The sequence below is a fragment of the Hipposideros armiger genome, unplaced genomic scaffold (genome assembly GCF_001890085.2).
Source record: "Hipposideros armiger isolate ML-2016 unplaced genomic scaffold, ASM189008v1 scaffold_250, whole genome shotgun sequence".
Lineage (NCBI taxonomy): Eukaryota > Metazoa > Chordata > Mammalia > Chiroptera > Hipposideridae > Hipposideros > Hipposideros armiger.
Window position 1 is genome coordinate 2,074,511 of NW_017731600.1, and position 12,752 is coordinate 2,087,262.

At 39.2% G+C, this 12,752-nt stretch overlaps 1 protein-coding gene across 1 annotated transcript in view; it reads left to right on the forward strand.

Moving 5' to 3' along the window:
• LOC109389930 (signal peptidase complex subunit 2-like) overlaps positions 1–11,518 on the forward strand; it is a 118,927-nt gene extending 107,409 nt beyond the window's left edge. Inside the window, 2 exon segments of the mRNA XM_019655897.1 lie at positions 6,431–6,728; positions 10,736–11,518. Coding sequence (XP_019511442.1) covers positions 6,431–6,728; positions 10,736–11,518 — 1,081 coding nt within the window.
• Positions 11,519–12,752: the final 1,234 nt, after the last annotated feature.

A 12,752-nucleotide genomic window follows, 5' to 3' on the forward strand; every position in this document is an offset into this window, starting at 1 on the left:
TCAGCATCTTAGCTGTAGAGGGCAGTGTCACTGGCCCTCATATGTGGGATCCGAACCGGGGCCCTCTGGCATCCCAAGCGAGTTCTTAACCATCCCGCCACTCGGCCGGCCCTGTTTGTTGATTTATTGATGATAGCCATTCTGACCGGAGTGAGGTGGTATCTCATTGTGCTTTTTATTTGCATTTCTCTAATGATTAGTGACATTAAGCATTTTTTCATATGTCTGTTGGCCATCTGTATATCCTTTTTAGAGAAATGTGTCTTCATGTCCTTTCCCCATTTTTTAATTGGGTTGTTTGGTTTTTTGGTGTTGAGTTGTATAAGCTTTTAAAATAAAATTTGGATATTAACCCCTTGTCAGATGTATCATTGACAAATATCTTCTTCAATTCAGTAGAATGCCTTTTTGTTTTATTGATAGTTTCCTTTGCTGTGAAAAAACTTTTTAGTTTGATGTAATCCCACATGTTTATTTTTCCTTTTGCTTCCCTTGCCGGAGGAGATATATCAGTAAAAATATTACTAAGGGTAATGTCTGCAAATTTACTTCCTATATTTTCTTCTAGGAGTTTTATGGTTTGGGGTCTTACATCTAAGTCTTTAATCCATTTTGAATTTTTTCTTGTATATGGTGTAAGAAGGTGGTGCAGCTTCAGTTTTTTGCATGTGTCTGTCTAGTTTTCCCAGCACCATTTATTAAATAGACTGTCTTTACCCCAATGTAAATTTTTGCTTCCATTATCATAGATTAAATGACCTTACAGGCATGGATTTATTTCTGGGCTCTTTATTCTGTTCCATTGATCTGTGTGTCTGTTTTTATGCCAATACCATGCTGTTTTGATTACTACAGACTTGTAGTATGAGTTGATGTCAGGTAGTGTGATACCTCCCACTTTGTTTTTATTTCTCAAGATTGCCATGGCTGTTCAGCATCTTTTATGGTTCCATATAAATTTTAGGATTATTTGTTCTTGCTCTGTGAAAAATGTCATTGGTAATTTGATAAGGATTGCGTTGAATCTATCTATTGCCTTAGGTATTATGGACATTTTAACTATATTAATTCTTCCTATTACTGAATACGTTATATGTTTCCATTTATTTGTATCTTCTTTAATTTCTCTCTTCAGTGTCTTATGATTTTCTGAGTACACGGCTTGTATTTCCTTGGTTAAATTTATTCCTAAGTATTTTATTGTTTTTGAAGCAATTGCAAATGGGGTTCTTTTCTTAATTTCTCCTTCTAATAGTTTGTAATTGGTGAATACAAATGCAACTGATTTTTTAATATTAATTTAGTATCCTGCTACTTTACTAAATTCATTTATCAGGTCTACTAGTTTTTGGTGGAGTCTTTGGGGTTCTCTCTATATAGTATCTTGTTATTTGCATATAATGACAATTTTACTTTTTCCTTTCCAGTTTGGATGCCTTTTATTTCTTTTTCTTTTCTGATTGCAGTGGTTAGAACTCCCAGAACTATGTTGAATAAAAGTGGAGAAGGTGGACAGCCTTGTCTTGTTCCTGATCTTAAGGGGAATGGTTTTAGCTTTTCCCCATTGAGTATGATGTTAGCTGTGGGTTTATCATATATAGCCTTTATTATGTTGAGATATGACCCCTCTATTCCCACTTTGCTCAGAGTTTTTATTATAAATGGATGCTGGATTTTGTCAGATAATTTTTCTGCATCTATTGATATGACCATATGATTTTTATTTTTCATTTTGTTAATGTGGTGTGTTACATTAATTGATTTGCAGATATTGAACCAACCTTGTGTGCTAGGGATGAAACCGACTTGATCGTGGTATATGGTCTTTTTAATGTATTGCTGAATTCTGTTTGCTAATATTTTGTTGAGGATTTTTGTGTTTGTTCATTAGGGATGTTGGCCTATAATTTTCTTTTTTTGTAATGTTTTTGTCTGGTTTTGGGATCAGGATGATAGTAGCCTCAGAAAATGAGCTTGAGAGACTTCTCTCCTTGTGGATGTTTTTGAATAGTTTGAGGAGACTAGGTGATAATTCTTTTTTGAATGTTTGGTAAAACTCACCTGTAAAGCCATCTGGTCCAGGGCTTTTGTTAGTTGGGAGCTTGTTGATTAATGATTCAATTTTGTTAGTAGTAATCTGTCTGTTCAGATTTTTTGTTTCTTCTTGATTCAACCTTGGAAGATTGTATGTTTCTAGAAACATTCATTTCTTCCAGATTTTCTAATTTGTTGGCGTATAGTTGCTCATACTATTTTCTTAAATTTTTCTGTATTTCTGTGGTGTCTGTGGTCACTTCTCTTCCATTTCTGATTTTATTAATTTGGGTCCTCTCTCTTTTTGTCTTGATAAATCTGGCTAAACACTTCTCAATTTTCCTTATCTTTTCAAGGAACTAGCTCTTGGTTTCATTGATCTTTTGTATTGTTTTGTTGGTCTTTATTTCATTTATTTCCACACTGATCTTTATTATTTCCTTCCTTGTACTCACTTTGGGCTTTGCTTGCTGTTTTCAGTTCCCATAGGTGTAAAAATAGACTGTTGATTTGAGATTTTTCTTGTTTCTTTAGGTAGTCCTGTATTGCTATGAAATTCTCTTTTAGGACTGCCTTCGCTGCATCCCATAGATTTTGGGTCATTGTGTTTTTATTTTCATTTGTCTCAAGGTATCTTTTGATTTCTTGATTTCATTGTTGACTCACTTGCTATTTAGTAAGATGTTTTTCAGCTTCTATGTATTTGTGTGGTTTCCTGTTTTCTTCTAGTAATTGATTTCTAGTTTCATAGCACAGTGCTGAGAGAAGATGCTTGATATGATTTCAGTCTTCTTAAATTTATCGAGACTTGTTTTGAGGCCTAGCATGTAGTCCAGCTTGGAAAATGTTCTATGTGCACTTCAAAAGAATGTATATTCTGCTGTTTTGGGGTGCAATGATTTAAAAATAGCCATTAAATCCAGCTGGTCTAATGTATCATTTAAGGCCATTGTTTCCATATTGATTTTCTGTTTGGAGGATCTGTCCATTGGTGTCAGTGGGGTGTTGAAATCCCCTACTGTGATAGTTTACTGTTGATCCCTGTCTTTATGTTGGTCAATTCCTGTTTAATATATTTAGGTATCCTATGTTGGGTACTTAGATGTTTACTGGTGCTATAGCTTCTTGTTGGATCGACCCCTTTATTATTATGTAGTGCCCTTCTTTCTCTTTTATTATAGTCTTCATTTTAAAGTCTATTTTGTCCGATATAAGTATTGCTACTTCAGCATTTTTCTCATTTCCATTTGTGTGAAATATCTTATTCCATCCCTTTACTTTGAGTGTGTGTGTGTCTTTTTATCTGAAGTGGGTCTCTTGTAAACAGCATATGCATGGGTCTTGTTTTCTTATCCACTCAGCTATCCTCTTCTTTTGATTGGAGCATTTAATCCATTTACATTTAAAGTGATTATTGATAGATACATAGTTATTGCCATTTTATTATTTGTATTTCTGGGCTTTGTTAGTTTGTTTTCACCTTTCTTCTGCCTAAAGAAGCCCTTTTAACATTTCCTGCAATACTGGTTGGTGGTAATGAATTCCTTTAGTTTATTCTTTTCTGGGAAGCTCTTTATCTCTCCTTCATTTTAGATAGTCTTGCTGGGTAGAGTGATTTTGGTTGTAGGCCTTTGTTTTGCATCACTTTGAATATTTCCTGCCACTCCCTTCTGGCCTGCAAAATTTCTGTAGAAAAGTCAGCTGATAGTCTTATGGGAGCTCCCTTGAAAGTAACTAGCTGTCTTTCTCTTGCTGCCTTTAGGATTCTCTGTTTGTCTTTCACCTTTGCCATTTTAGCTACGATGTGTCTTGGTGTGGGCCTGTTTGGGTTCATCTTGTTTGGAACTCGCTGCACTTCCTGGCTTGTATGTCATTTTCCATCACCAGCTTAAGGAAATTTTTGGTCATTATTTCTTCAAATATGTTCTTGATCCCTTGCTCCCTCTCTTCTCCTTTTGGTGTCCTTATGATGTGAATCTTGTTGTGCTTGATGTTGTCCCACAGGTCTTCCAAGCTATTTTCATTGTTTTTTATTCTTTTTCTTTTTGTTTTTCTGATTGGGTGAATTTTACTACTTTGTCTTCTGAATCACTGATTTGATCCTCTGCTTCATCTAATCTGCTGGTCATTTCTTGTGGTGTATTCTTCATTTCAGTTATTGTGTTCTTTATTTCTGACTGGTTATTTTTCATGGTTTCTGTACCCTTCTTTATGTTTGCTATCTCTTTGTTGAAATTCTCATTAAGTTCCTTAAGCATTCCTTTTTTTAAAAAAGATTTTTCTTGGGGAATTGGGGGAGGGGAACAGCGCTGGGAAATTGTGGGAAGGGGCACAGACAAGTTGCTGTCCTTTTGTTCTTCAGTCTATTTGTGGAGGACGTTGCTTCACTGGCCCAAGTTGGCACCATCATTGTGCTCTTCCTGGGTGAGGCAGATCAGTCACCAGCTTCTGGACGGCCGCTCATGGAAGCTGCTGGCCACTCACGCTGGCTGCTGGCTGCACACAGTAGCCCCTGGCAACCCACTGCAGGAGGGGCTGCAGCCTATGCCATTGCCAGTGACTCACGGCAGCCCAGCTCCAGGTTGAGATGTTGTTCAGCATCTTAGCTGTAGAGGGCAGTGTCGCTGGCCCTCATTTGTGGGATCCGAACTGGGGCCCTCTGGTGTCCCAAGCCAGCTCTTAACCAACACGCCACTTGGCTGGCCCAAGCATTCTTATCATCAGTGTTTTAAACTCTGAATTTGGGAGGTTGACTGCCTTTGTTTAATTTAGTTCCATTTCTGGATGTTTCTTCTTTTCTTTTAGTTGGGACATGTTTCTTTGTGTCCTCATTCTAGCCACCACTCTGTGTTTGCTTCTACATATTAGGTAGATCTCCTATGTCTCTCAGTGTTTGCTGGGTGGTCTTATGTGGCATGTGTGTCATTTATAGTCAAATTCTCAGTCACCCTGATCTCCTGTGGGTGCGTTCCAGAGGTGTCCCTTGTGTTGTGAGTGTTCTTCTGTTATAGTTGAGCTTTAATTTCTTTTAGCGTGTCAGTGAGTGGGATTGACTCCCAGGCTCACTAACTGTGAGGATTGGCTGTGCACAGTGTATGAGCTGCTGTGTGAGGGCTTGACCCCTCAGCAGAGGCTTTGCCCCTATGGGCTCTCATGCCTGTTGAGAACCCCCTTTGGATGTGCTGCTTGTGGGGCTAACCAGGTAGTGCTCTGGTGTGGTCTGAAGCTGGCCACGGGTGTGTTGTTTCTGGTGTTTCTTGGGCGGGGCTCCCACGCAGGGCAGTTTCAGCCCTGCCTGTTACCTGCCCGTGGTTACCTAGTAGGTGCCTCAAAGCTGTATGTGGATGGCTGCTGCCTGTGCTGGACCTGGAGGTATGTGGGGGTGGCCTCTCTCTGAACTGATGCTGGCTGCCACAAATATTGGGCCTGAGGCAGCTTAGCAAAAGGCTCAGGGCCCCAAGGCCTGTTGCCACCTGTCAGCTGCCCGTAAGGCCCAGCTGTTGAAAGAGGCTCCTTAGGGGCATTTGTCTGGCTGGTTGACCTGATGTTGAGAGTGCCCTTGATGCAGCACTAGCTGGGTGGGGTGGAGTTCAAGTGAGCCATGAAACCTGACCAGCGGTTTTAACAACATTAATGCAGATTCAGATCTTACACCTCTATCTGGTCTGTGACCGCCCTGTATTGCTCCCTGAGGGCACTGCAGCCAGCCTCCACCTCAGGCTCGCAAATTCCCCAGAGCTGCTCCTGATGGCTGCGGTGCAGGTTTGGGTCACTGTTCACCACCAAAATCCCCCCAGGCCTTTGTGGATTGTTCCCTGCTGTAAAAAACAAAAAAACAAAAAAATCCTCCATGGTTTTTGGGGTGGAGCTGGTCCCCCAGGCACCCAGAGTGTCCCTGGAAATACAGCTGTAGGTGGGCAGGACGACGTTACAGGGGGCTACAGGGTGTGGTCAGTGATTTCTACAAATTCCGTGTAGTCTCAGCTCCTGGACTGGGGCTGGGCCTGCGATCACCCCACAAAATGAAACAACAACAACAAAACAAAAACAAAAAAGAAAAAACAACAACAAAAAACAAATACACACTCAAAAACCACACACAACAATGAAGGCAAACAAAAATACAAAAAACAAAAACAACGAAACTAAACACGAAAACCAAAGCAAAACAAACAAGCAAACAGAAACCAGAAAAAACTAAATAACACCAAAAAAAAACCTGAAAAGAAATAAAAGAGAAACAGAACAACGAAAAGAGTAGAAAAAAAAAGAAAAAGAGGAAAGAAAGAAAATAAAATGAGAGAGAGAAGAAGAAGGAGAAGGAGAAGGGGAAGGAGAAGAAGAAAGAAAGAAAAATAATAACACTAAGTCCAGCCATTGCGCATTTATGTTGCAGCACAGATCTTGGCCTGACACCTTCTAGCAGTCTTCCTAGCCCTTTGCGGGTTGTGCTCTGCTGTGAAAAACCTCCATGCAGCTTGCAGAGGCGGGGCTGGCTACCAGGTGCCCAGAGTGCCCCTGGCAATGCAGTTCTGATTACCCGGCAGGGATCTGCCCAGAAAGGTGGGGTTGGGGTAGAAAGGCCGCTGGTGCTTGTGTCTCCGACTGGCCCAGAGCTGTCTCGTTTACCCCCCACTCTCAGCTCTTTCCCTGTCAGCAGAGTGCGCAGGACTGTCGGAGCAGTTCTCAGCGTTGTAGATATTTTGTTCTTTAATCCGACACTACTACCTGTTTCTTCTGAAGCCCTCTTCTAACTATGGGGAGGGCAGGAGTGGGGCAAGGCCTGTGAGGGTGGGAGGGAGGCAGCCAGGCTCTGTGTCTTTGCTTTCTGATTTCTGCCTGGCCATCTGGGCTTAAACCACAGTTCTCACCTGAGGTCTCTGCCTCAAATGCTGGGTTCAGCCCCCTTGTATGCTGATCCCTCAGGCAGGACTGTGGGTCACAAGGGGTGCGGCCTGAAACCTGAATTCTTCCCTCTCCCGAGGCTGAGACTTCAGTCTGCATTCTGGGGCCCCATGGCCCCTGTCTTTGCACTTCCTCCTTCCCTCCTCCCCCGCTAGCCCGATTTGCCCACCTTCAGCTGATTTACAGTGTGCGTCTCTCAGGCGTGCTTGTGTGATGTGCAGGGAGTCCTTTGTTGAATTATAGCTGTTCAACTTCATGTAACAGTTGATGGATATTTGGGAATATAAAATTTTATCAAATTCACTTCTAAATTGGTGGCACATGCCTTAGATTACAAGCTCTAGAAAGGAAGATGCAACGAACTATGATGTATTTATGTGCTACGTATAAATGAGCCATAAAATCTTATTTTAATTCACACAGTATTTTAGGATGTTAAAAATAAATTTATATTTACTACAAAATATTTATTACATACCATGTGCCTATCACTAGGCCGTTACTTAAAATACCTTTTCTTCATAAACTGTCTAAAAAAATTATGTTAACTCTTTTTAGCAATTAAATGAACAGAGGTTCAGAGAAAATAAGGTAGAACAGTGAGCAGATACATGGTAAAACACGATGTGGGTATCTAACCCAGAGTTTCTGAGTTCCAATATACACAGAGCTGCCTCTATTCATTTGAATGTATATTCAAAATTTAACTTTTCTTTCTTCCCAAAAACATTACGTTTGTAGTAATTTATGGATGTAATATATACACATACATATAAGAAAATAAGTTACTTTCTAGGGCAAAAAATAATATATATTAATCAAGGGGGCAAACTACTTGGATTAAATGAGAATAGCTAGGGTTCACCTTTGAGTGTCTGGTGACTTGCTATATAACCTTGAGAAATACCTTGTTCTTCCCTTCTGTCTTGGTTTTGTTGACGAAAAATATCCAGTATAAGAGAAAATTTATAAGAGTTTATTTGAGCCAAAATATCGACAATTGCCGGGAAGTGAAATCTCAACGGATTGAGAAAATGCTCCGCAAAATGGCGGTTTGCAGCTTATTTTATACATAAAATCGAAGGAGGTGGGTTACATGAAATCCATTGGTGACAGATTAAGGGGGTGGGAGAGAACAAAGCAGGGAAACCTCTGGGATTTGATAAAAGTAAATTGGAGAGACAGCTACTTCTTTCACATAGGTGGGTACAGGATAGCTAACAGTTAGCTTTTTTTACAACACAAAGGGATGGTAATTGGGAGATAAGCATGATAAGGAGGAATTTAGCAGTTTCCAGCTCTGGTCCAGAAAAGGGATTACTGACATTCCTAAAATGTTGCCTTAGGTGCAGAAAAACAGAGAGGCCCACTGAAAAGGCACAGACTAACTTTATGAAGGAAGCTAAAGATGTGACTTCCCACCATGGCCCACTTGGTTATGAACGGTTTTTTTATGCTCATGCCATCTTATGTGGTTGTTTTCAGTCTCCTGAGTTTATCAGGTTTAGCCTGTGGCCCCTTTTCCGTCCACAGTTTCCTCATTTCTCCTTGTATCCTTCAGGTGTCTGCTACCATGATGCTGCAAAACAACAACTAAATCTCAGTGGTTTAAAACAATGAACATTTTTTTGTCTTGGTGACAGGTTTTCAGATCAGGCAGGGTGGCTTTGTTTCAGGCTGTGGGCTGGGTCTAGGTGTCCTCACCATGTCTTTCATTCTGAGAGGAGCAGTTACTTTTGTGGTGCATGCACAGAAGGACAAGAGGCCAAGCCAAACCTCCTCAAGACAGTTACAGCTTCCACTCATATCACAGCTATTAAATATTCATTGTCCAAAACTAGTCATATAGTGAAGCTCAAAATCAACGTGACAGAGGTGTAAAATATACCTCTTCTATTAATAGGCACTACAAAGTTGCACAGCAAAGGAATGTGTGCAGGATTCTGTTGGAGGGAATAAAGAATTGGAAACAATAATTAACTCTACCCCATTTCTCTTCAGGATATGTAGCTATGCTTTGCTATAGGAAACTATTTCAACCAACTTTATTTTTAGGTGCTGCATATTACATGTAGCTTTAGAAATGATATGCATATGTATAGATCCTGTAGTAAAACTATGGTATGTTATTATTTACAGGTTAATGAAAAAAATTCACATTAGAAAAATATGTTTGTTTTTAGAGGATTAGATTTTAAATGCATACTCTGTATCTCTGGTAGCATTAATTATTCACTTCCTCATCATTGTCATTTTATTTATTATTTCAAGAAATAGGAGTCTTACAGAAGCCAAGGGATTATATTAAGAGACATGATTTTTAGTTTAGTTCTATATATCTCCTTTGCTAAATAGGGCATGCAGCTTACTGGACAGTACATAAAGCAAAGCTCTCCCTTTTGGTACCAAGTTGGCAGGCAATTCGGTTTTAATCTTGTGTAGAGATTGCTTGTGCATTCCCATACATTTCAACTCTGATCCTCTAATGGTCATCTGTTATGCTGTGATTGCATGAATGAACTGCAAAGAGATCATTTGACTGAATTGTCAAATTAAGGGCACATTAGATGTACAAAGGAAAAATCTTACAATGCAGAATAGAATAGGCTGTGATCTACAATGAAGTTTGACACTTTAAAAATAATACAAATACTCCACTTAAAAAATTCTGCCCATGAAAATGTTCTAAGGAATAATTTCCTGCATTGTTGACAATCTCAACTGAATGGCTAGATTCAAGACTGGTTTGGGAACAGAAATTCCTTTCATTCGCATAGTTAGTAATATTAAAGCTAGAAAGTGCTGAGAGGTCACATCATACCTTCTATGGAACCTGATGGAGTTGAGGTTTGTGTGACATTTTTTTGGTACTCTATTAACAGAAGAAAAATTGCTTATTACAAGCTTTTTCAAAGGATATTATATTTCTTGGCTCAAAACACCATCACTTCTTTCAGTGCTTCCTTCCATGTAATAATAATCAAAGATAAATTTTAACAAAGACCCACTGGTTCTCCAATAATAGATACAAGAGGTTGAGCCAACATCTAAGGTGGACAGTAATCTCTCTCTCGATATATAAGACTCGCTACCCTACCTCCTTCCACCATCTTTGTAGAAGCATGAAATACCTTTTTCACTCATGCTTTATCTGGAATGCAAACAACGGTTGCATGCTTCTTAAACTTGCTTCTGATATTTCAATGTTCAGTTTCCATATATAAGACCTCACAGACACAACCTAATACCTGAGTTCCTCTCAGAATCTTAAGGGCAGTTAATTCCACTATGCCTTTTATCTTTTTCTCATTGTTCGCTAGCATTTAGTAAGATTTGTTTTAAATTATCAAAGTGCTTTCCATGCATCATACCACTTATACATCTACTAAATAACTGACCTTTGCTTAATTGTCTTCATCTAAAAATTGGAAATTGTCATAGTAACTATCTGCTGGGGTTGAATTCAATAAAATGGTGGATGTGAAGTGCTTAGAAAAAAGTGCTCATCAATAGTAAACAATAAAAAAATATAAAGTATTTTCATCCATACATTAAAAAAATATATCTAATAAACACCTACTGCATGACCAAGCACTATTTGGGGGACTGGGAATTCAATTTTGAACAAGATAGACAAGGTTTCTATTCTCATGGAGTTGACATTTCAGTGAGAGATGACACGCAATAGACAGACAAAACAAACAAGATACTAGTAATAAAATCACTTTATTAATGAGAACATTTAATCTGAGAGAAAGTATGTAATTTGCTCATGATAGAAAGCTAAAAGGTACAGCGTGGGAGAACTGATGGTGGTGGAGGCAGTAGTGGGGCTGGCGGTGGCCCCAGCAGAGGGATGGGTAGTGGCCGCAGCAGCTTGTTGCATAAGTGGAAGATTGATGACAAGCCTGTAAAAATTGACAAATGGGATGGATCAGCTGTGAAAAATTCTTTGGATGATTCTGCCAAAAAGGTGCATCTGGAAAAGTACAAGTATGTGGAGAATTTTGGTCTAATTGATGGTCACCTCACCATCTGTACCATCTCCTGTTTCTTTACCATAGTGGCTTTGATTTGGGATTATATGCACCCCTTTCCAGAGTTCAAGCCTGTTTTGGCTTTGTGTGTCATATCGTATTTTGTGATGATGGGGATCCTGACCACTTATATCTCGTATAAGGAGAAGAGCATCTTTCTCGTGGCCCACAGGAAAGATCCTACAGGGATGGATCCTGATGATATTTGACAACTGTCCTCTAGTCTCAAAAGGTTCAATGACAAATACACTGTGAAGCTGACCTTCATCAGTGAGAGAACAAAGCAGCAGTGGGAAGCTGAGTTCACGAAATCCATTGCTAAGTTTTTTAACCACGGCGGGATGCTGGTCATGGATGCATATGAGCCTGAAATATCCAGGCTCCATGACAGCCTTGCTACAGAAAGAAAAATAAAATGGCCAATTCTAAAAGCAGCCATCATTCTGCAGTATCATGTGAAATTATGGGGTGAAATTGAAAGGAGCAGAGAGCTTAAAATGGATAAAGTAAGAAATGTTAAAAATGTCCCTATTTTGTCCTGAAATCTTAGTCCATTCTGGATAAATAGGATTTTCTATCTCAGATGTGAGAAATTTTAGCTCTGATATCTAGCTGTTGCTTCTTTGGTCTGCTGATTGCGTTGTTTTTATTTGCTTTTCTGGAAAAGCATCTTTGCTAAAAGCCGTAGTCTTTTTCCTTAATATCTAGCAGTATAGCTTTGTGCCATGCAGCATTTGAAGACTCGGTTTTTAAAATTGCTAATCTGTTGCTGACTTTATTCTGTTAATTTCTGTTTCAATATCTGTTTCCCGTAATTCAGGATACAACTTCTTGTGTACATCTTTACAAAACATTTGTGTGTGTATATATATCTGACTTGGAGAGAATTGGGGGGAAAGAAACACAGCTTTTTAATTTGTTTAAAACAGACCTGCCTGTTACATTTTTGTGCTTTTAACCAATTGAAGAAGCGCCAATGACATTTTTAGTTTTATATTGTGTATGTTTTTCACTAGTATATCCATGTTGATTTGTTTGTGTCCTTTATTAACTGCCATTTTAAAAAATTTTTTTCAATAAAAGGAAAGAAGATGTGAAAAAAAAAAAGAAAGAAAGAAAGCTAAAAGGTGGTAGAGCCTGGATTCGAATTTAGGATTATGGTACCCGAAAGCCCAAACGTTAAGCCTGCTATCATCCCCATGCTGTTACTCTCATTATGATCTCTGAAACATTTTCCCACTGCAGCTTTTCTCTTTTACCCTTTCTATTCTATCCTCTGACATCACTATGCTATGTCTTTACCTTTACTGAAACTTAATTTTCCTTGGGATTTTTATCAGTTATGACGGTGGTTATCAAACTTCACTGCATATTGGCATCACTTGGGATCTTGAATATAATACTAATGCCTGGGTGGCCCTCAGCGATTCTGATTGAATTATTCTGGTTTGAAGTCAAATGAGTCCAATGTGCAGCCTTTTAGAATGATGGCTGCTAATATTCCACATGTATCCAAGAAGCTTATCAAGTTGCCTACTTTAACTTCTCCCTTGGGACAACTTCCTGAGTTCTTTGGAAATTCCTATTATTAAGGATCATCCCTGCATTTTCCTCGATCCAAGTGGATTTCCCTGTCTTCCATATCATCCCTTTAGCTCTTTTCAAAGCTCTAGGTATCCAGAGTATATCCAATTACTTGATGATGGTATCTGCCTCCCTCTAACTGGCCCTCGTGGATAGTCTCTTGCTCCCTTTATTTTATTCCAATCTCTTTAC